General features: G+C 41.6%; 1 protein-coding gene across 3 annotated transcripts in view; it reads right to left on the reverse strand.

Moving 5' to 3' along the window:
• Positions 1 to 25,660, reverse strand: part of RFT1 (RFT1 homolog) — a 416,949-nt gene that overhangs the window by 253,289 nt on the left and 138,000 nt on the right. For all 3 annotated transcript variants that reach the window (XM_069643549.1, XM_069643548.1, XM_069643550.1), the window contains one exon: positions 19,560 to 19,665. In XM_069643549.1, the coding sequence (XP_069499650.1) occupies positions 19,560 to 19,665 (106 nt within the window). The remainder of the gene's footprint in view (positions 1 to 19,559; positions 19,666 to 25,660) is intronic.

A 25,660-nucleotide genomic window follows, 5' to 3' on the forward strand; every position in this document is an offset into this window, starting at 1 on the left:
GCCTATCAGACGGCTGATGAGCTAAGACGAGCGCCACGGCAGGCAGGAGGAACCGCCCTACCGGTAAGCGATTTTCCTGTGCAGTTGTTAACGATTGAGACTATGTGTTGTCTCTCGGGGCGAAACTAGATGAGCGATTCTTTTAATGTTTTCCTCCAAATGTAGTTACGATTTGTGGGGGCAATGCTACCCAGCACCATCACTGGCCAGCTACAGCAAGCTGATCGCCGACGCCTTGGCGTTGTAGTCTGAGCCAGTTGACTCGAACGGCTGTCCCTGTCGGCCTGAGAACCGTTTCTCGCACAGGTGCGCTTTCACAGACAGGTTATGTGCCACAGTTTAACAGCACCTTATATAAATCTGATCTTGTATGTACACTTAGACAAATGTTACAAACTCCTTTAGGAATCATAATTAGATATTTTACCGGTCTGTTTTACCAGCCTGTGGTATAGGTCCATAACAAACACAAGACCGACATCATACCGGGAAATCAACGGTCGAGATATAACCTTCTGTATTGTGTACACCCGCAACTTTAGATTTTTTCCAAGTAGACAGTTTCCAAGCGGGAGAGTACGGTCTTACTGCATTTGTTCTGGTAAACCCTGTTACATCTACGCCTTAAACACATATGGCATAGTAAGCCCCTAAACAATGCAATGGCCTAAACAGAGGTGGTAAATATTTGTTGTCTGTGTTTTGATTTGCACAGTATGTTTTGTCGATAAACGGCAGCCCGCATAAAATACTTGATGATCCATAATAAGGTGCAAGCACGCCCGACGCCGGTATTTGCTGCACGCAGTATTGGAAATCACCTTGTTTAGAATGATAAGCCAGGATGAGCACTTTAAACATAATTGTGACCGGATAATTGATTTTAGATTGTTTAATGTGTGGGTCTTCAACACAGACTCAGATTTTGAGTCTGTTGTAGTGAACAACCCTGTCTTGTAGCGTGTAAGATGCTTGGGCTCACGAGTGTATTTCAGAATTCTGCATGTGTTGTATTTAAATGGTGTAACTCAGGTACACAGTCAGCATCTAATTGAATTGGTTGACGTTACAAGATTTACACTCGATGACATATGGTAATTTAACACCAATGTTCACTTTGTTGTAAGGAAAGATTCGTCATTCTGGCCAAGAGAAGATGATACTCATGAACGAGGAATCAAGAGCTTAATAGAAATTGTTCAATAATATAAAAATCAAAACTGATATCTGGTATTTGTATTTAAAGTTGAACAATGTTTAGTTTTCTGACAGATAGACCCGGATGAATTTCCTGGTATTACTGAGAAAAAACTTAATGGGAAAGAAACATGTTGGGTTTTGTAATGTTTTATGAATTGGTATGACTGGGATGATATGAGCATGAACGGTGTGCCTGATGAATGCTGAAACAACTTTTTTCACAGCATTAGACACTTTATTAAGAGTAATGGAAGTTCAAAATGTGTTTGCTTCCTACGAACTGTCTCTTTCTTGCACTGTTAAACTTCAAGAGCTGAACTGTAGAAAACAAAGCAAATGTTCTTTATTGCAATATGTTAATAATAAAAGATGTAATGTCTGAAGTTATGGTAAAAAGACTGATTTATCGATCTGGGCATTGGTGTTAGATGAATCTCCCTCTTGAACAGCTGTTCTTGCCCACAAGCGCTTTTTTTCTGTAATCAAAGGTTTAGTAACCTATTAGAGGGATCGCTTGTGGCATTTGTTCCCTCACACCGCCTGTGGTTGTTGTTTATGTCAAGTAAACATGCCTGGACGTCTGCAGAAAAATCCTGATTTTCTTAGCCATGACATGCACCTAAGCACTGTACTGGCAGCCATGGACGTGCTTATTTAATCCACTGTATCCAGGCTAGACTGCAACGACTGCCTCATGGCATCTGCTCCAGCCTGTATTAGGCTTAAGAAACCTCTTTCTTCTTCCTCCGGAATGTGTTCTGATGCAAAAGCAGCGACACCCCAAAGGGTGCGAGTGTAATTTGCTAAGGCACTGGTAGAATTAGCTGATTTTAAGGCCATGCTCCCTGCACCAAATGCTCTTTTTGCTAATGAGTCAATTCTTCTATTTTCCTTAACTTCCTGAGCAGAAGGGTAAGCTGCAGCTTTTGATGAAACTATTACTGCTTGAACCACCAGGTTCTCTGGTGTAGGGTGCCTATTCATAAAAGGAGGGTCCACAGAAGCAGTTCTGTATTTCTTTGTTAACAATTTGTTAACAGGTCGAACAGAATCTGATTTTAGACAGTTTTCCATAACCCTTACTCTTAAGGCTGCATGGAATGGTAACACAGCCTCCCTAACTGGATCAATGTCTAAAATATCAGTGAGGTCATCAGTCTCCATAGCAGCTGTGTGTTTGGACCAGCCCAGATACTCAGCCACTTTACTAATTACAGCTCTGCATGAGGGATCAGCCTGACCAGCCATCTCTGGGTGTATGAAACCTGAGGATAGTCTTCCAGGTAGACATCAGGAATCCCTTATTCAGGTCGACTGGGAAGGACTGGCACTCTCAGATCCCAACCCTGGGGGTGGACGAGCGAAGGAGGATCATCTGGGTAGGGGAGCCTGGGGTTATGCTTGGAGGAATACCCCAGGAGAGATGCAGTATTCTACAAGGGACGAAGTCCCTGAGGCTTTTTTGGGTTATTTGCACCCACCTACCTTCCAACCAAAGAAGCTCCCTTAATAAAATCCAGAAACCCCATTACACTCAAAAACCACAATTCCCAGAATCCTTGTTTTTCTGTTACCGCCCCCAATACATCTGGTCATTTCTTTAACGTCCCTCTTATTATTCTTTTCCGAACACCCAATTTATTATGACAGAAAACTACCGTTCCCCCAAACCCCCTTGTTCATTTCACGATCCCGGTTATTCCCGTTTGCTCCACAAACCCTCCTACTCATTTTACAAACCCTACAAAACCTACCCCCTTCTGAGATCACCGATACGAGGGTTATAACTCCATATAACACCTCTTTCCTTTCCTACCCCGCACAACACACTGAAACTCTACCCCTCCCCTTTTCTGACACAAGCACTTTCTCCCGACATAAAACACAAAGGACTAATTTGAGTACTGTTTACCTGACAATTCCCAACACAAGGGTCAGGCAAAGTCATGCAATTGACCAAAATCACACACACCTGACCACCCTTTCCTTTCCCCACAGGGATAAAAGGTGGAGCACGAAAGCACAGGAAGAGCAAGGCAGTCAGCAAGATGTAAGAGCTAACTCAGCACAGCAATTCAAGAGGAGGAGAAATACGGTGCAGACCGAGGGGGTGACAAGGAATGAAGTGACCTTGCCCTTTCCGAGCCAGGCCTGTGAAATCTCTGCAAATGGAAACATAAGACCACGAACAAAGGACAGCATGCGTTGCAGCAGATGTCTACGGTATGCAACACCCTCCTCCGCTGATAATCAAGCCGGGAAACGACGTTGGTCTCAGAGGTGCCAACCTTGACTCCAAGGATTAAAAAACGGCAAGCGGTTCATCACAGCCGGTGAGTCAAGGGGAGAATCAATAAAAGACCGAATTGTGTTGAACGAAAAGTAGCCAACGGATAATTTGAACTTTGAGAAGCTAAAGAGGGGGAAAACCAGCAACAGAGGAGGCCGGCACCACGTGGATGCTCAGGCAGGAAACTCTGGGCTATTACCCAATGGTAGAAAGACTACCATAACCAGAAGCCCTTGGAAAGAGGCGAAAAGAGGTCAAAGTGGTCATGCAGGGGGTCTTGTAAAATCCTCAGTACTGTTGAAGGTCTTTGACTGGCAGATGATTGAGAAAGCCAAGGGAAGTGAATCCTGCAGGGTGAACATAAATACATGAACTGTATTTCGTAAAGATTAGCAAGACGGAACCCGGCGGAAAGATGCTAATGAGAAGGGACGGAGTCTAAAGTCCCATGATGAACTGTCAATAACCATCAGCGAGAGTGAACCCGGCAGAGGGAAGCCGACAACCAAAGGTCGGTGAGAGTGAACCCGGTAGAGGGAAACCAGTAATTAGGGTCAAAGCCTGAAAACCTGTTTAAAAAGGACATTAAGATTTGTGAAAGCAAGAAATATTGCAAGACAAGGGGAAGGGAATTGTCCCCCTTGTTATCTGGGATCCGAACCGTGCCGAGGGAGATCCAGGGGTGGAAAGCTGTCACCCAAATTTCACTAAGAAGGGAATTGTCTTATAAATTTGTAGAATACAATTACTAAGGGGTTTGTGCCAGGAAGATGGGGACACAGGGGTGAAGCCGTCACCCAAAGTATACGTGAAGCAGAACTTTATGTTTGTTTGCTGTGGAAAACATCAGGCCCTCGAGAGAAAGAGACTTTAATTGAAAAGAGACTTTATCATCGAAGAACCTGATAGCTGGAATGGAACTGTCGGCTTGTGCTGAGAAAGCTTGAGCGTGTTCTGTGTCAGCTGGAACAGAACTGCCAGCTCGTGCTAGGAAGACTCAAGCGTGTGCTGTGCTCCAAAGTCCCACCTTGTCCTCTGCTAAAAACATGGGAAAGGGAGACCTCAAGGCAATCACATCCTGACTTATTATTTGAACACTGTTTCCTTTATTTTGATACCCTATCCCACACTCATTCTGTAGTTAGTTGTAAGGAATTGGCAATAGGTTTTTCTTAGTATAGGCCCTTTTATTTTGACACGACGCCACTAGGACTGCCTTATTTTTCATTTGATGGTCGACGCTTGCTCCCATTTTAGATTAGGCGTTTTTCCACTCTGCATTTATAGTTCAATAAACACCCTTGAATTGTGATCATTTGTGTCTGTCTTTACTGTTGCCACCATGAGTTCCTTACACTGGGCTACCAAACTGTCTCTGGTGATGTTTGCCAGCTACTGGTCTCCTTTAGAGCTTAAACCAGATTGTGCATCTTTGATTCTTCAGAGATCAACTCATCAGGAACATTTGGTGTCTCATATTGGTACCCAAAAGGGAGCTGATCTTCATCTTCCTCAAAGATTGATCCCATTTGTCTGAATAAATCAGGTCTAGGACTGGGTCTAAAACACTTAGATATATCAGCCATAGGTTTAGCAGTGTTTCGAGAGCACTGAATGCTCTGACGAAGTTAAAGGTGTCGAAGGCGTCGACGACTTCCTCGAAGCAGTCAGTAAATGGGCCGACAATTTAGTATGCTTCGATGGATCACATGCCTCAAAAGGTTTATGTGATAAACATAATGGCTTCGATACCGAAGATGAATGCTTCGAAGGGCCAGCCACAGGCTCTTTCTTTTGCATCGAGGAAGACTCATTTGACTTGTGTCTAGGAGTCTCTCTTCCCGGGCCTTGAAGCATGCAAGAAGGAGACACACAAGACTCCCTTCTGGTCTTAACAGACACGTGGGTTGGCTTCTTTTCTCAGACTCCTTCAGAGGGGCAATCAGAAGAGCTTGCCTCTGGAAAACTTCAAGCATTTTCAAACTGAAGTTTTCTAATTCTGCTTTGAGTTGTTCTTTGCAAAAGAATTTTACAGCCATGGGCGCAGCCTTTACGCCTAGTCTTGCAATATTCTACATGGCAAAATATGAAAAGGAGTTTGTCTATTCTTGCCTCAATAGGTGGAAGGAACAAGTGAGTTATTGGCATAGGTACATAGATGATGTCATCTTTATCTGGACAGGCCCTACGGAACAACTGGATGAATTCTGGACTTGGCTCAACTCCTGCAATGAAGACATACAATTCACCATGGAACATAGTAACTCTGAAATGAGGTTTCTGGATCTCATCATCCGGCAAAAAGGTGGGAGATTAGAAGAACAAGTCTCTGCCTCTACACCGTGAGAAAGCCGAAGCCGCACACCACATGAAGAGTTGCCATGACAATCGGATACATGCTGCGAGGATGCGCGTCACCCCGCCATCCACTGCCGACAGAACACTGGCTGCTGCCAGTGAGCATCATACAGAACACGCAAGGTCAGCGTGCCCTGCCCAAACAGCAAACATCAGTTAGACCCTAGGCGCCCCCAAGCAACCGGGCACAACGACACGATAAAACGGTCATGGTCTCCTAGCAGACCCTGTACTTTACTAACCATGGCCCCTCAGTACTCCTCTCTTTTCAGGACAGAGGGAGGAGCATGTTTACAACATCAGGGACCACCTGCAGAAAAGTGAATTAGAAGAATAAAATGCCTTTTCCGGAGACTCAAGTAAATTATTTGGCAAACTTAGGGGCCCTGTATCTACCCATTATCCACACACTACTGGTTGTTCACAAGAAACTTACCCATTAAGCCAGCGTGTTGTTATATATTATCATTTCGCATATCACATATTCTACTCAGAGCTTCCCTCTTATATTTACACATTTACTCTCAGGTTCACACACCGGAGCCAAGGCAGGATACCACCTGGCCTCCCGGACACCAAGACAGACCGCATTAACAGGCCCCTCCACTGCAATCACCAGGCAGTTCCCACCGAACAACCCTACATTGGGACCACCACAGCCATATGTTCTGCTCCATATGGACATACAGACTCAGGAATTGGGATTGAGCCCCGTAGGTAAGTTCGCTACCGGTGCCCAGAGGATAACCAAGCTTGTTTAAAGTGCTTAGGCTCTCCAGGCACTCTTTGAAGTACGCACCACTCACACACTACATGCGTTTTTTTCACAGGGTGCCTGACAAGGAGTCCTGATAAAGGTGGCATTTGAATAGCCTGTGACCGCCGAAATGTAAAGGCCACAGGGAACAACTACAATTAGATTGGTTTTCTTATTTGAGATCTTGTCAAATCAGATCTTTCCACGTTGGCTATGAAAATACCAAAAAAAGCCCCGAAACAATATTTCCTCACAAATAGAATTTGCACTTAGGGTAAAAATAAGAACCCAATTTCCCCAGTGTCGACTAAGGTTTTGTCAAAAATTGGGGTATTGGCAGCCAGCCCACATCTGGGGCAAATGAATACATTTGAACTGTATAAGAGTTGACACAAAACAGTATTGTCAACGATCTTTTCTCATTTTTATCGTCCCCCAAAAAAACAAGTTGAAACAATACACTTGTGTTCAAATTTCTTTTTTTCATTTCTTCTTTCTTGTTAATCAAAATATTAACTTTATGAGTTGTCACAGTTTACATCTTCCACCGTACACCCAAATATTTAGTTTGTATGAAGTGACACAACCAATTGCCAAACACTCATGATTTCTGTTTTTATGTCAGTATAATGATCATTAACTAATTGTGATTTGTATAGTCATATTTACTTTTCCTTTTAAAATCATTTCTTGTGAAGTAAAACAAAGGTATTGATGTATCTTTCTTTTCCATTGCTTTTTGACTTTTTTGTTGCAACCCTTATCGGGATTGGTGGTGGGTACTCATAGAACCATATCTGAGGATCTCCAACTGTAGAGACCCGATAACATGACTCATCAATAGCCCCAATAGTCGGGTCTATTGAGCAAACTACTTTTTTCCGTCCTTGGAGAATTGCACAGGGGTACACTTTCTTGTTGACACAGGGTCTTTCTTGTGCATCTAGGAAGACTCCTTCAACTTGTGTCTAGGAGTCTCTCTTCCCGGGCCTTGAAGCATGCAAGAAGGAGCCCCACAAGACTCCCTACTGGTCTTAACAGACACGAGGGGTGGCTTCTTTTCTCAGACTCCTTCAGAGGGGCACTCAGAAGAGCTTGCCTGTGGAAAACTTCAAGCATTTTCAAATTGAAGTTTTCTAATTCCGCTTTGAGTTCTTCTTTGGAAAAGAAACTTTTTTGGGGCGAGGGAGACTACGCTGAAGAGGATCTGCAATGCCATTTTTTACTCTTCTTATGAGAATAGGACGTCGAGTGTTGTGAACTAGACCTCGAACGTCTTCAGTGTTTAGGACGCTTTCTAATGGGAGAAACATCTCTCGATTTAGAGGATGATTTTCTTTTCAATGGGGGTAACAGCCGGTATATGGGAGAGGCCTTACCTGCATCGAGTTTTGCCTTCTTTAGACATGAGCCACAGTCGTCGACTTTGTGGCCTGACTCCAAGCACTACATACAGACAAGGTGAGGGTCTGTGACAGACATTTTCTCTCCACAGTCTGAACACCGCTTGAAGCCTGTCTTCGGTGTTGAGGACATTATTCGAAGACTGAGGCGAGTACCAACGAAGCACGCAGCAATGTGGAAAAAATTGAACTGAGGTAACGGTCAGCGTGTGTGCTTCCTATACCAGCGTCAATGTCATGAGGGATGCTACGGAGGCCATTGAGGACTAAGACTCAACGCTGACGCTTGATCCTATGAAAAATAAATTCAGCAGCAAGCTGCAAGCAGAATTGAAAGTCAAAGATGAGGAATACATGGGAGGACACAATCCATCCGAAATTCTGTTTTTCAGCTTGGTCTGGTGGTCAGCAAATCCAATTGAACTGTTTCATTGATATTACATTTTCATGTTTGTAATTCATACATTCTGTATGTGTGCTATAAATTGAGCATTTTTCTCTCTGCAATTAGAGGCATAGGAAGAAGAGGAGCATACAGACTCTGACAACTACACAAACCAATGATGTCGATTGCCAAACCGTTACTTGGGAGCAGCTATATTTTGAGGCTCAGCATGGTCCTTGCAAGATTCTGTGTCGTGATGCAGATGTCCAGTGGGCGGAATTTGAATTGAATGTCAGCAGTGACCCATGGAAAGTAACCCTGTATCATTGTTACAGCACACGTCACGCAGAAGAAACAGAAACAAAGAAGATTTTTCAAAATTGCTTGCAGAACCGCTCACACAATCCACCCCCTCTAAAAAAATGCTATCTACGAAACCGACAATGTTATCTGCTTCCCCAATACATGTGGAAAAATTGGAAATGTCACACACAGAAATAACCGAAGCATCTTCGCTACTGATTGACGATTGTGCTCGTGATGTGGACTTCACTCTTCTTAGTGTTGAGGACTTATCCACCACCATGGAATCGCAAAACCAGTATACTCTGGACGATTGGCTATTAAAGGAACCAAAATACATTGTATTTGACTGCTACCTGATCGAAATTATGAAAATGATTAAATTGATGTGATCATAAATTGCATAGGACGATTTGTGGGGAGCCTTTGGGAAGTTTACTTGTGTAGTCAAAGGCACCAACCTGAAGATCCAGGGTAGCTGTGTACACCACCATAGTTCATTTTCCTGGTCTGCTAAACCTATACTTGGAAAAGTGCCTGCTGGAAATGTACTTATCTGTTTTTTGTTTAGCGGATCAACGTACGGTACAATTTCAAGTTTTCTAAGTTTGTGGGACTCGAGTACCTTTCAGAAACCTAGTACTACAAATATAAGGAGGATTTCTTGTTCCCAGCTATTAGCCAGGCATGGACACTGTTGATGTCAATGCTCTCGCTGGCAAAGGGCTCTGGCTTGCTGATGATGGACAGTGTGACAGTTCAGGTTTTTCTGCTAAATTCTGTACTTATCACTTCCAGACATGGAAACCAAAGACATTGTGAGTTCAGTCGTCGTGCAAGTATCTGAATGTACATCTTCTGTTGCTATGGAAACATATGGGTTCTTTAACACAATTTAACTTCTGCAATCCAAAGGAATGTAAATAGACCCGATAGCCACTGACAGGAACAATTCAATAGCCAAGGTCATGCAAGAGCAGTTCCCAGACATAAAGCATCAATAGGATGTATGGCACGTCAGCAAACCAATTTCTAAACAAATTACAGCTGCTGGAAAAAAGGCTACCAAAAACATTTAAAATTGGTCACAGTCCATAAGCAACTATTTTTGGTGGAGCTCAAACACCTGTGATGGATCTGTAGATATTCTTCTTGAAAAATGGTGTTCATTGATGCATCATTGTTAACACACTCTTGAAAAGAAAACATTTCCAAATGTGCACATGAACCATTGAGCAAGGATCAGGAGCGTATGAAAAGGTGTTTGGTTCCAGGCTCCCCCCCTCTTCACACAGCACTTGAGAAGAAGATTTGTGTACGACCAAACACTTTCAAGAGACATGCGGGGACTCTCAGAGTTCTGCCACACTGGAGATTTGTAGGGGTTTCATAATATGTGCCTAAAGTACAGACCTAAAAAGCTGAATTTTGGCATATACGGTTTGCAGGCCAGAACAAGACTGGCTGTACTTGCACACAACAAGAACATTGCAAGGGAACAAGCAAAACCTGCAGGAATTTTCGTGATGCCTTGTTAAAACCAGGAGTTTGCCAAAAGAAGCAAACATTGGTTGGCAAAGCCAATCTTCCAACAGATGGATTTTGAATGTGAAAGGTCCGGCATGGAATGTGCTGGCCATGCAAACCCATAGAAATGATGCAGATTTTGGTTCCAGTGCCCTGTCTATGCCACGGAACATTGCAAAAGAGGTTCACCCTCCAGACTTGAACTTGTTGAAAAGTTGACTTCAAGATTCAAATGATGTGTGGCTCTCTTCACACTGGTTAACAAAGTCAGTTTCAAGCTTTTGCACAGTGTTTGGAAAATGTTTTAATTGTACAATAAATGGAATAGTAGATCACTTGAGATGTAATTGTTAAATAATGTATGTTCAATTAATTACTGTTTGTGTAATAATGTCACTAGATAGGCCTTAACAGTTCTATTTTTGTTAGATTTGGGTATTTATTACCATTATTAATTCTCTAAAATTGATAATTATATCCATGGCCTCGATACAATTCTGGCAGTCACTAATTCGCTAAAATTGATAGATAAAATGTAAGCGTTAAGATATTTTCTACCACACCACTAGCATATACATTGATTCAATAAAACCATATTTAATACTAAAATTAATAATTGAACTATCATTTAATACCAATAAGATGTCAATTACTTGATTAAAATCATAAGTAAAAGTAGAATATAAAACTCCTAGAATTCTAAATTTGCAGTTTATAGGTACAAATGAAGATTATGTAATACTTGGATGTTTCCGATTATCTTCATTATTTACAAGATTAAGGGCAAGTAAAAAATTAGTTGTCGCTATATTCAAGGAAACTCTTGTGTTAAAAATACAGGCCACATTCCTTCTTTTGTCAAAGTTCTAAATTCGCAGAAATGCTTGTGGTACGTCTGTGACTTTGCTTGTGATAAGGCAGTACATTCAATAACTAAGTGGCAGCGTGTTTCTTTAACATCTGGCAGGTTACAGAACCTACACGTTGAATCTATTATGGCAGAGGATTTGAAGGATGCATGTTTGGACCTAGTTGGCCATAGGTTCAATCTTAGGTGAAGACTTGACATTGCAAACTTAGATTATGGAAATCGCTCTAGGTAGATTTGCAATTCATGTAAGGATTTCTGAATAAAAGCACCTTGTTGAAAAATAACATGAACAGTACATTTTTCCCAGGTGGTTCTCCAGTCCCATACGTGAAATTTCAGCTTGGCTTTTTTTGGAAATTCGATTAATAAATCAATTGAGATATCTGCCTTCTCTAGTATCAGAAGACATGCCGTTTTCTATGCTTGTAGCGGGCCTTTATCAGTGGATTCTAGTGAGGCTTTTAGAATTGGAATTAGTGTGTACAAGGTGGTAGGGGCAATTAAAATGTTTCTATACGCGGCTATGGATTGCCAAGATACCCAGGTTGCTAGTGATGTAAGGCCCAACTCATATCTTATTACTACAATCAGGATACTAGGTGGTAATGATAAAATGTGTTTCCAATTGAGTCCTTCTAATACCCCCCCGTTTGGGATGCTACCAGGTAATTTTGTATTTGTATTTGTTTATTACTTGTATCATGCACCGAACCCAAAGGTAACTGGGGGCTTGAGACTTAGTAGTTACATACATGTGTGGAAAATTGCAGTGGCATACAGGAGAACTTGCATCGACAAAAAAAAGGAGAGACCCAGGTTACAAAGAGGTCAGAAAACACAGGCAATTAAGGCTGGTCATAGGCACAGGACCCTGGTTACAGAGGAGCCAAGTGGACCAGGCCATAGAGCATTGTCGAACAATAACTGGGAGAACAACTGGAAGTAGAAGTGCTGCAAGTTTCCAGGATAGGTAGGTAGCCTCTTACTGAGGCGGCTTGTTTCTGAGCCAATTTGAGCTTTGAATGTGAGGAAGGAGGGTTCTTGTCTGAAATGGATGGGGATGGAATTTCAGCATTTGGCAGCTTGTACTGGGAAGCTGGTGCCTCTCGCAGGCTTTAGTTTGTACCTTAGTACCTACAGACTGAGTGAGTGAGTCGATCTGGTGGTGCGTGAGGGATGGTGAATGCGTATTTTGTCAAACAGGTATTTAGGGGCTGTGTTAGAGACATGTGTGATAGCCAGGGTGCGTAATGTGATTCTATCCCGGATGGGCAGCCAGTTGGCTTTGTGTCACAAAGAGGAGATTCGGCTGGATCTGGGTAGACTGTTCTGTAGGACTTGGAGTCTGTTTAAATTGATTTTAGAGGAGCCCAGGAAAGAGTGTTGCAGTGATCTAGTTTACACAGTGCAAGTGATCTAGCTAGCGTTAGGCAGATGCTGGTAGATAGGAATGATTTACAACTGTAAATTAGCTTATTGGTGTATGCGGTGGATGTTGCTAGGCTACTAACTTGTTTTTTGAGGGATAGTGTGGAGTCTAGATAGACCCCCAAAGTTTTTATTTCTTTGGATACTTTAATCTCATTGCCATCAATATTGAAGGATGAATACCTCGGGTTGAGTTTGTTCACTCGTGAATGGGTACCTACGATCATTAGCTCGGTCTTATCGTCATTAAGACATAATCTATTGGTGGCCATCCATGCTTGGATTTCAAGATAGATGTTGTTCAGTAGTTCAGTAGTTGAGAGTCTAGGTCGTAGCAGCCAGTGAGAGGGATGAGGAGCTGGGTGTCATCAGCATAGTTGGTGTAGATGACACCCAGATTGATAACAACAAATATGTTATAGAGTGTAGGTGACACACATGAACCTTGGGGGATTCCACAGAGTATGGGCTTCGGGTCTGCTGCGGCTGATGGTGAAAAGACTCTGGTGGTCCGATTTGAGAGAAAGGAGTTGATCCATTCAGATGCATTTGAGGAGAATGCTGCAGCTGAGGTGAGGTGTTTTGTTAGTATTGGGTGGTCGACTAGGTCGAAGGCCGTAGATAGGTCTAGGAGTAGGAGGATTGTTAGCTTAACTTTATCCTTCGCCTCGTCCATTTGGATCTTAAGATCAAGGTGAGCTGTCTCTGTGCCGTGTCTGGGCCTAAAGCCAGATTGTCTGAGGCCTAAGAGTTTGCTTTCTGGTAATGATAGGGACTACCTTTTATTAGTAGAGTACTCTTGTTGGTTTAACAGAAAATTGACCATATTTAAACTGAATTGCTTTGCCTTATGTTGACAGAGCCTTCATTCTTGCTTTTAATTCCACTTTATATGGGAGATCAGATGGGTGAGGTGAGTTAGTATTGGGTGGTCGACTAGGTCGAAGGCCGTAGATAGGTCTAGGAGTAGGAGGATTGTTAGCTTAACTTTATCCATCGCCTCGTCCATTTGGATCTTAAGATCAAGGTGAGCTGTCTCTGTGCCGTGTCTGGGCCTAAAGCCAGATTGTCTGAGGCCTAAGAGTTTGCTTTCTGGTAATGATAGGGACTACCTTTTATAAGTAGAATACTATTGTTGGTTTAACAGAAAATTGACCATATTTAAACTGAATTGCTTTGCCTTATGTTGACAGAGCCTTCATTCTTGCTTTTAATTCCACTTTATATGGGAGATCAGATGGGTGATTGTTTAGATTTATTCCTAAATATTTGTACTGGGAGAGTTGTATTAGTATGTCTGCGATAATGACCATTTGAATTCACAGCCCTGTTTCGGTAGCCGATGATGAAAGACTATAGTATTGGATTTGGCAGTGTTAATTGAGAGATTATTAGTAATAGCATATACATTCAGTGCATCGAGTTTCCGTTGTAGTCCTATTGGTGTTCAGTCTAGAATCACTAAATCATCTGCATACAGTAACTAACCTATCTCGCGAGATCCAAGTTTAGATGGAAACGATCTAACAGATTCAAATGCTTTATGGATGTCATTTATATAAAAATGTAATTAGGTTGATGCAAAGATCCATCCTTGTTTTAAACCTATGAAGTAGGTTATCTCTTCTGATAATAAATCATCCGTGGTCAATTTGACCCTGACTGAAGTGTCAGTATAAAATTGTCGAATTAAATAGAACAAATAAGGTGGCCAGTTTGCATTAAAAAGTTTAGTCCATAAAATCTAGCGAGCAAAACTGTCAAAAGCCTGCTTAAAATCAATTAGAGCTACAAATATTGGCTGTTTCTTATTTATTGCTTGTTTTTCAAGAGATGCCAAGATGGATACATTTAATGTTGTCATTACCCCTTGAATAAATCCAGATTAATGAATATCTAATAATTTATTATCACTGAGCCATAGTTTTAAATCACAGAGTATTAGACAACAAAAACTCTTTCCAGGTTTATCTTGCACAGCTATTGGTCTATAATTTAGTGGATTAGATCTATTTCCTTTTTTGAATATTGGTATAATGATCAAATGTATTCAGGATGCAGGGATTTGACCTGATCTAATGATCTCATAATATATAAGTTCTAGTACGTCTGCCCATTCCTGGTGATGTGCCTTGATAGCGAAGTTAGATATATTATCTGGACCTGGTGCTCTTGATGAGCTTAATTTTTTAATAATGAGAATGATGTCAAGTTTGTCAAAGGTGTGTTTGTTGAGATCTGGAAATGAAGCGGATTGAGATGACAATTTAGGTGATGACTTATTAAGAAGAGACTCGAAATGTTTTACCCATGTATTTTAGTCTATGGTACTGAGTAGAGTAGATGAGGAAGCAGATGGGGCAATATTATTAACTCTGGAGGATAGCTCAGCGGCAACATGCTCGCCTTGGAAGCAAGATGACATGGAGCAACACAGGTTCGATCCCCGGGTCCGTGCTTAGGCATCTCTGGGTGTCTAAGCGTGTTGTAAATAACCTATCATATCATAAGATTTCATATCTATGCTGTTGATTTGTTGATAATTGCAGATAGCATATTGGCTGCATAATTTTGCTTTTTATTTGCTATAATTTGTTTGATATTATTGCAAAACCTAGTTCTCATTAGGCGCCTTTGAACAGCGGAAGTATCAGCAGAGAGTTGTCTCATGGTTTGTGTTTTTTTTTTTTTAGATTAAATATATTGAGGTCCCAAGAGTATTTATGCTTAAATGAAATGGGACCCGTGATTGGGTGTGATTGAACTATCGCTTGAATAAACTTAGTATAATCAGAGCACTAGAAGATGCTTCTCTGAGACTGTTAGTGCTTCATATTATTAGATTTATGGCTTGATTTTGTAATGTCGATTGAGTTTTGTAGGTTGGAGTGATATTCGAATGCAGTGACCACTTAACTTCAAGCATTCAGTGATCGCTTGCAGAGTTAGGAATTGTCTTAAAAGACGATATTCTTTTATTAACATTATTTGAAATAAATATGTAGTCTTATGCGGAGGATGCTAGACCTCTAGCCCAGGTTGAAGCGGGAGGAGAATCTTGATGAGTTGATCCGTTCAACAGAGTAAAATTCCTAATTTGCATGAGTGCAAGCCATTTAGTAGCTCTTGAATTAGAATGTGTAGCATTCTTTTAGAAGACAATTAGTATTAAAATCACCCTCAATGATGGTGGTTTGAATTCATGGAGTGAGCAGAATACGATCTAATATGGATTCCATATATGATAAAAAGAGATCTTCTTTAATGGTGATGGAATTCCAATAGATGTTGACAATTGCAGTCTGCTGATATAAAGGATGAAGGGGATTGATTGAAGAGATTATAACTACTTGGATACCCGGGAAGGGAGATAGCCAATTTTCAAGGTGCAGTTGAGAAGAAGTGGTAACTGCTACCAGTAGGCCGGTAGAAGGACAACCTCTAGAAGATTTAGTTACTGGAATGCATACTAACGAGCGTTCTGGTCATGTTGGGTCAATAGTAAGCCAAGTTTCTTGTAGGAGAACTATATTATGATAATTTAATACATTTGCTTGAGCAGAGAGCAAGTGCGAAATCCACGTGTGTTCCATGATATTAGTGAGCATGTGGCCAAGGAGGTCCTAGCAGCCGTCTAGGAAGTATTGGTTTGTTGAGGATTAGTTTTAGATCTCTAAAGCCAGTCCCATCTTGATAGTGGTTTGGGAGTGGGCTTGGTAGATGGGTTTAAATTTGAATTGTTTGTGCATGCACATTTGCAGATAGGTTATCCCAATTCCATTGACTTGGCAGTCTCTATATCTCATTTTTTAGGAACCGGTTCCATCTTTTGAATCTGTACAAGGAGAACATTACTTTTTAATTATTCTCCGATTTGTTCTAGGCCAGAGATTTTATTAAAGATGGATATGATTGTTGATCTTTTTGGAAATGCATCAAAGGGCAGTATCCATCATTGTCACAATCAAGGTTTTAGAGCGGAGAACAGAAATCTGCTAGGGTAGAAGCAACTGGTGGCAAGGTACTTTGTAACTTTTGAGAATGATTGTCAGGAATCAGAGGTTTATGTTGAGGCATTTCTGGTTTCGACTTTAGTGTTTGTAGATTTTACGTATTTGGTCAGAGAATTTGTGCGTTTCTGGTCAAGGGTCTTACAATTTGGATAGTCTATGTCAATGTTTACACAGAAAGTCTGTCTGTGGTCATTCACATGAGAGGAGGTATGGTGCAGACTTTGGTGTACTATTTCAGTGACAGGTGGAGATGATATTGGGTACACTGAGAAGTTTAGTAATTCTGGGTCAATGCCATAATAATTTGTTGCATCTTTCTCACTCAATTCAGTATCATCACTTTCAATAATTACGGGAAATGTGGTTTTGCAATCATGATTACCTTGACCTGCTTGCAAAGGCAACACAGGAGGGAGAATAGGTGCAGTAGCAGCAATTGGATCAGTTAGCAATGGGTTTGGGAAGCCTCATGCTCTATGTTGACAATAGAGCCGTTGTGACTTTTTGGTGGTGTAGATAGGTTTGCAATACATTTTTTAGTGTTCTGATTGGAATATTATTTGGTTTGGGCAGTTAGAGTTCTTGTTTTTTTGTATTTGAGCCAGTTGTAGGGGACTGGCTTTTTTGGATTTTCTTCGTTTCCCTCTCTTGGTCTTACTTTGGATGTTAGATTGAAAAACATCATAGAAAGGAGTTTCCGAAGCGGCATGCTCAGGGGCAGGATTAAAGTTTGATTCGATCACACTTGAAGAATTGGGGTGATTAGGCGAGTTTTAATAGGATGACTGATTGCTGCCGAGATGGTGCCGCTCTTTGTTCGTTTTCTGTCCTGGTGTCCGCCAAGTTTACAGGTGGGTCAGAAGGTGTGTTTACTTGAGGAACCGAGAGTGATGAAGTTACAGGAGGGGGAGTTTCAGAGAAGAGTGGAAGTCTCCATGCAATCCAATCTAGCTTTGCACTTACAGAGTTTAGGGATGTGGATTGATTGGTGACTTTTGCATCAATCGCTTCATATAGTTTGGTTAAGGAGAATATGCTTGTGTTTACTGCATTGAGAGCAGTATCTAGGGTTAAAGACATAGATGGTGGAAAACCAAAGGAGGGCCGGGGGTGGATTTGGAAAAGGAAGCAACTAGGGAGGAGGTCGAGAAAGAGGGGATGGGCTTTCCGAGGGCTCTTTAGAGGAAAATAAGCAAGGTGATGCAGATAATCTCAAGGTCTGACCAGTAGAAGCAGGTTTCACAGGTTTGTTGAGGGCCTGCTGATTCTTTTGGGTTGATTGATTCTGAGGAATCAAAGGAGTCCCTGTGTGAGAAATAGGATTAGGGACTCTAGAGCTATTGTCTTTGACCGGCACTGAGTTTTTTTACAAACTGGGAGTGAAGTGGCAGGAGAGCCGATGTATCTAGAGTATGGATGACAGCTTGGGCTGAACAACTTGGTGTACTTCCCTGCCAAGCATACAACTTTCTCTCATTGGCCCTTTCTTCAATTAGGGTCTCAGGCCCTCTTCTTCTTGGTTTATCATATGGGTGTGGGTCCAAGACTTGAACTTCGCTGTTGTATCCGTTTGGTTGAATCTCCTGCCAAACATACAACTCTTCTCTCTCGACTGTCCTTGGGGTCCCAAACCCCCTTACTCTTTGACTTTCAAAAGACATCTTCTTTCTTGGTTGCTCTCAGGGTCCTTGACCCTTTTACTCTTTGACTTTAAAAGAGGTGCGAGTCTCAGACTCGTAATGTTCTTCAGGGTCTGAGACCCTCTTCTTCTTTGGGGTCCCAGACCCACTTGTTCTAACTTCTCTATTCACCCCCTTGCTTCCCCAGACTTCCACTGCCTCTCTGGTAACCCACGTGCCTGTTAACTTCTTTGTTGTATGTACCAGTGTTTATGGAGCAGCTCCGTTTGTCCTTGAGGCTCCGGTAGTGTACGGTTGCAAGGTGGGGTCTGCAGCGGGTCTTCAGACGTCTCACTCTACCTGGTTGTGTGGCTCTTTTCACCAATGATTTGCCGGGGCATGGGTTGCCTTGAGATGCGTTTTGGCAGCAGTGCGAAAGCCTCTTCCAGCATGGACCAGGTTTGCGTTCCCTTTCTCTCTCTTCACAGCTTCCAGTTCAGCTCTCGTCCTGTTGCCCAGTGTACGGCTCCCGCAGTTCCTGCTTGAAGGATTGTTCTTTCTTGGCATCCCAGCTAAGCTAATTCTTTACTCCTGCGCTGGTTTGCTGCTTTCGTTTGGGCCAATGACATTCCATGAAAAACTAGAGTGCTCTCGTTGATCCTCCAAAGTGACCATCGGACTCTCGTCATCTTCTTCACAGTATTTCTTTTAGCACCCAATGCAAGGTACTTCGTTGGTATTTCAGTCCGTCAAGTGTATTAGTCTGACTTCTTTGGCAACAGAACATATTGGCTTTGGCAAGAGGGAAGGATGAGTTACTACTGGAGAAGGGGTTAGTAACACTGAAGCGGGGTATACAGCATCTCCGGAGCATAGTCCCGAATCCTATAGAGGGCTTCCTTCCCCATGTGATCCTCCCTCAGTGTACCACCACCCAGAGGAATATTGTACGGACGACACACAGGCCTGGGGCTATGGGAAAGGGGGAGAACGGACGTCAACCTCAGATTCGTCACACAACACACTCAACCCGTCCCCCACCCACCCCTGCAGTCGTTTCTCTTCAGAATGACTATGGGAATGCAAATTCATCCTGAGGAAAGCTGACAACCTACATATATGTTTCAGACTTTCCCTCTTCTCAGTTATTATTTCATCCATTTCCCCAGCCACCTTTTGGTAAAGTACTTTTAGTACATAAGACACATAAATGTGATGTAAACTATTCTGTACTAGACTAATCATTAAAAGTACCAGACCATGTCTGCTTCAGTGGTTATTACAGTGTTACTCTAATTTGACAGTCATTGCTCAAAAGAAATACAAAACATGATTGTGCATCAGAACATAATTGAGTTTCTATTATTCACCATATAAAGCATTTTCTATACTCAAATGTACATACCGGTCTACCTCCTCCTTGCTCATAGATGCAAATGTAAAACATTCAGTAACTCCATTCACAGCAAGTAGGAGGACATACAGGCAATATGTGCGAAGAAGAGTAGGACCTAAAAGATAAATTGGCAGAAGAAATAAAAACATTACATTTAACAGCATCATTCTACAGTTTGTAAAATTCAGGAAAATGTAGTGCAGTTTGTATTCTAGACATCGCTTTGCCCACAATGCCTCTAAAAGTAGGTCTCCAATCCAAACCACTGATAACAATGATACATACCATGTCAAATTAACGTCTATGTTACTAATCTAAGACTTGATGATCCATAGATTAAAAAAATATTACAGAATTATCACCCACTTTCATAGAGACAAAAAAGCAAATACGTTAAAAGCATGTGTGCTACAAAAATCAAACATATAATCATATCACAATACATGTTTATTTCAGCATTGCCTTTAAACCATACACAAGTTAATAAAAACACAATTTGTAATTCCTAATAAAACAATACAATCCTCAATTCGATAGCTGCTGAACATAAAGTGCAAAATATAGTGAAACATATAGGCACTAGGGATATGCAAGTAGCAATTTTACCATATATACACAAACATGTCATAATAATTTCAGTCAACAGTTAATGCACATCTTAAAAGCTTCCTAAAGTTAATCAAGTGTATTAGATCGCAACAGTTTAAGCTTCTAGATATAAATACCAATGAACACAAATTGTATTAAAACTCGACCCACTATATATCCAATACATTTTATCCAATCCACCTATATCGCTGCATTTGGGTAACTCAATTAGTTCTCTTAAACAATTCCCAAGGTATTGGGCATCTATAATCTCCTCCCTGTGTCAAAGATTGGTCCCATCAAAAGGAGGATGTTACTTGTGACGTCCGGGAGGGTGCCCCGTTATGATCGAAATCTTGGAATACCCAACTCCCATCTTTTCTCAAATGTGCCCTGTATGAATATCTTAAGACTCGCAAACTGCATCTGCCTACAAGAGACTTGGCTGACCTCTGTACCTATCTTGGATGGCTATAGTGTTTTTACTCAGCCAGCCAAGGTCTGCCCTGGCGCGAGGCCTTGAGGGGGCCTCTTGATTGCAGTTGAAAACTCCCTGGGACTTAGCGGGTCTGCAATTGTAAATCTACCATTTGGTGCCCTGGGAGTGGGTCTTTGCACCGGAGATGGGTCAACTAATATCTTATTGTGCAAGATCTATTGGCATAGGGGCATTGAACAGGTGGACCTCTTTGTGGATAGGGCATGCACGAGATTGATGAGTGGGCTGCGAGCTATCTGAATGGGAAAATTATTGTCATGGGGTATCTGAATTCAGATTGTGATCTATATGTGGGGGATTTAGATGAGATACCGAATGGACACACAGGGAAGAGATACTTGAGCCAGAAGTGGCATGCATGCCTGGGGGGACGGGGTCTACAACCCCTAGTGGGAAGGAAGGTTGACCACCACTCTGTTGGGGAGTGGCACACATGGCACAGAGGCAATAGTTCCTCCCTAATTGATTACATCTATGTCGACCCGTTCTTGATGAAACTTTGCCGGTCATTTGATGTGGAGAGAAATGACTGGAGTGATCACTCCATCTGAACTGCATTGTTCGACTGGAATTTCTGCCCTAGAGAATTTCGGCCACACCTTTGAGTGACTGTTAATGCAGCGGGCAATGGAGTTAGATGGACTGATTTGAACATCTGCCAATTAAATTCTAATATTAAACTGGCACTCAATCGATCCACTTATGAGTGGAAGATTAACATCTTTAATGCGAATGAGTTCGTTACTCGTCGGCTCACTGGTTTCTAGGGTAGTATCAGGGAGGGGAAATAGGGGGATAAGACTGCTAGGCATACCCACTGTTACAATCCTGAACTAGCTGAAGCAAAAAAATCCCTGAGGAGGGTAGTGAAATTAATCCAGCGCACCAACTCGGATAAAGCTATCAGTAAGGAGCTAACTAGGAAAGCCAAACAGACTTAAACTACTGCAAATCTATCAAATCTCATATCCTGCAAAGAGATGCTGAAATGATATTGGGGATCCAGATTAACTCTGAGGTCAGTGCCTTTTGGCACTTGGTAAATGGGCAAGATCCCAACCATCCAATCTCTCAACTCAATTTGATCTCTGAACAAGAATGGGTACAGTTTTATGAGGAAAGGTTTGGGCCCCCTAAAATTGATATTGCAATGGCTGCTGATCTAACAGGACGGGTAATATGGGATCCTCACTTAGACATTGCCGTTATTCAACACCTGATCACTAAATGTAAGAGATCTCGTGCCCCGGAGCCTAATGGCCCAACAAATAATACCTTCAAAGATAATCAAAATATTTGGGCAAACCTATTGTTTCTGGAGTTTAGGCACATCCTCTCCACAGGCGTAATACCGATCTCCCGGAATAGGGCTCATGTGGTACCCATCTTCATGTGTGGTAGCAGGACTGATCCATCTAATTATCGTCCCATCTCGCTAATTGACGCCAACTATAAGATCTGTTCGGCGTTCCTGCTCACACATCTTGAAGACTGGGCTAGTACCTCTCATCCGCTGGACCAATTGCAGAAAGGATTTAGGAAGGGCTACTCCACGAATATCAATGGCCTCACTCTCAAATGCGTGCAGGAAGAGGCCTGGACCACAACTGGGAGATGTACCTACATAGCTTTGATCGATCTAACTGCCGCATTTGATTGTATTGACAGGGGCAGATTATGGGTCAAATTGGCAAAATGGGGCATGCCCGATGGGCTGCTAAGACTTGTTAGCGGGGTCTATGAAAATTGTGGTATCCAAGTCTGCCTCAGCCAAAAGGGGGACCTCTCAGAGAATTCGATCTTACCGGGGGGTGAGACAAGGCTGTTCCTTGGCCAACTGGCTCTTCAACCAATATCTCTCAGATGTCGCGCTCTCGCTTATGAAGGAAGGGCCCGTTGCACCAAAAATAGGCAAGGAAAGAATTGTATGGCTTGCCTGTGGAGATGACCTTCTGATTTTTGATCTTACTAAGGTGGGATTACAAAGGTCTTTTAACAACTTTAAGATATATAATAAAGACAATGGGTTAGTCATCATTCCTACTAAAACTAAGATCCTTTCCTTCAGAAATGAGAGGGCTAAGACCATCGGTCCTGTTGGCAAAGTTGGTGGCATTCCTCTGCAGCTCTCAGAGTCTGTTCGATATCTGGGCTTTAACTTTTCGGCTTAGCTCGGCTCCAAGGTAGTGATTGAGCCTCTGTTACAAAAGGCAAAATTGCTCGAAGCACAGATTGTTGGGATTGATAGAAAGTTCAGTAAGTTTACTTTCAAACCTGCAGTGATGTTGTTTGAAGGTAAAATCATCCCCAAATTGATTTACAGCCTAGAACTAAAATCTGACAAAGTATATAAAACCCTCAATAGAATTGAGGGCCATATTTGGAGGAGAATACTGGGGGTCCCGAATGCGGTACCCATTTCGGCAATCCGTTTTGAATTGGGGATAGTTTCCTTGTGGGCACGAGTACAATGGGCTCGTCTTTCCCTTTATTCGAAAACCAAGGCTCCAATCCCAAATACCCTGTATCATCTAATGGGAAGAAACTTGAATTTCTCTTGGGTCCTTATTTCTATCAGGGATGGATCAGAGCGGGTCCTTGATGAGATTGGTGTGACTTGGGAGACCGTGATAATGAATCCCATGAAGGCTAAACGAGCCCTATTTGACTCCGATTGGACTCCGTCCATTGAGGATTTCCATTCTTACCCTTCCCTCAGCCATTTGAAGCACAGATATAGAGGCTCCTTAACGAATATTTTGCTCCAATTCCCAAACAGATACTATAGATACATTTTACTTAGGGTATCATGGAACCAGTGAAATTCATGCGAGGAGGTCATTAATTCCAGTGGAAGAAGCGTACTGTAGGTTTTGTACTAAGAATCTGGATTTAGCTCTTGAGTGTGTGCCACTAGAGACCCTAAGAGCTAAATTCCTTGTGCCCTTGAATGTGAACTGCAGAATCCATAATGAAGAGTGGGTATGGAAGCGTTGCCTCTACATTCACAATATTCATGAGGGTCTGGCCTTTTCGGGTTTCATCAAAAGTCTGAATTTGTAGAGCTGAAGCATTAAAACTTGTCTGCTCATTGATTTTATTTGATAGGCCATGGTTTATTTTTATGCAATGTTAATGTATCTCATTTAAAATATTGAGTTTTTTTACTTGATATATTCTGTAAATATCTCAGAGTTCTAACTTCTTAAAATGTTTTTTTTCTTAATTACTACCAAATGTAAATAATTTCCGATTGTATTATCTATGTTCCTATTTATTAATGTATGTTTTTATGTTTTTTTTTTATTTTCTGCCTTTTGCTCGTTCTTGCACTTTTGTAAAGGTTTAATCAAGCCAATTACAATAAAAAAAAATGTAAACAAAAAAGGTATTATCTATCACTAACTCATTAACATCTGCTTCTGCTCAAATCCATAGTTATCCATAGTCAACAGTTTGAATTTATTATTGTCCCCTTTAGGTTTGAGAGGGACCTTGTGTTGACTTGCTGAAATAAATCATATTCTCTTCTGGCAAGTTACTGTTAAATACAGGAAAAATCAAACATATCCGGAAATGTTGGTGAAAATATAAACAGGTTCATATATTTTTATCACTGTAGCTCACTCCTACCCTTTTCAACTTTCCACTTCAGGAACACATGGTGTGGGACTGTGTTCCCAGATGTTTAACATTTTTCAAGCTTTCCCTCCATAATGCCAGTACGAGTCCAATACCATATCCTAGGCTAGGTAGGAAGATATTGAAGTCACTAAATCCTATTGTCAAAAACGTTAAAGCCACAAAATCAGATTCCAACCACCCATGTACGGTTTCTTACCCATGTGAGTGGTCATCCTACATTTGACAGGAGAAAAGGGGCAAAACGTTTACAACCTTTTTGTTATACTGTCAGTCTCCATATAGGTTACTGGGGATTAACTGGACCTCCACACCCCCAACCTTCTTTTGCACTCTGATACTCATTTAGGTCATTCTACCATCAATGAGACAAAAACTCCGACAAAGTATCATCTTGAGACCCAGTTGGTTGCACTCATTTCCTGGCTTATTTTACACTGTGCAGTTACTGCTTGCATTATTATGACCCAGTAATTGTACTCAGACGAAGTTTGTGTCTATAACGGCTATGCCTTTGACAGCTTGATTCAAAGTTTGAATGCACATACTTTTATTTGATATGAACATACAATTTATTAAACAGAAAAGAAGCACTGTCCATTGAACAGTCATACAACATACCATTCACATATCCGCCGCCCGCAGTACCCATCATAGTGTGTGTACATATACAGTTACCCATACTTCTTACAAAATAGGAAAAAGTGTGTTTCAGACTGCAGACATATACCAAGTGCAGAATATGACATCATACACTAAGACACTTGATAAATGGCTGCCAAACAATGAAAAGGTTCTATTTCAAAGACCAAAATGCATTTTACCCAAAGTGCCTACTTAGGGGCATACTAAAGGGGTATTATATCTTCCATCGGGATCCGCGCCTTACAAATGAAGGCCTTGTGTATGTACAATTTAATAGTCGGAGTCTGTACACTGGAAGACTAAAGTATGGACACATTAAATTATCGTATATACAACTTCTGAAAAGATATATAATTAACAACCTTGTGTACCTATGTTATAGGAATACACATGATGTGCTGTATGTCTTCATAGGAATGTCCATGTTCGGACAGTTTTTCTGAAGTCCAACTAAGCGCTTAGTAAAACCATTCATCAACTGAGGCAGTACAAGACTCCACTCTTAGTATAAGGCTGCACCACCCGTAGAATCAGTACAAAGAAATTGCATTATACATATCGTCCAAAGAAACACTGACACACTATGTATTGTAAAAATAAAGCGTTTATTTTATATACAAGCAGACCAAGAGATTGCTGGGTAAGTAGGTACTATCATAAAGCATATACATACATTATAAACGCACACCACTACGCTTTAAATACACAGATCAAAGCACAGACTTAGGTAAGTCAG

Source organism: Ambystoma mexicanum, chromosome 2p (assembly GCF_040938575.1).
Source record: "Ambystoma mexicanum isolate Mex_15411 chromosome 2p, UKY_AmexF1_1, whole genome shotgun sequence".
Taxonomy (NCBI): domain Eukaryota; kingdom Metazoa; phylum Chordata; class Amphibia; order Caudata; family Ambystomatidae; genus Ambystoma; species Ambystoma mexicanum.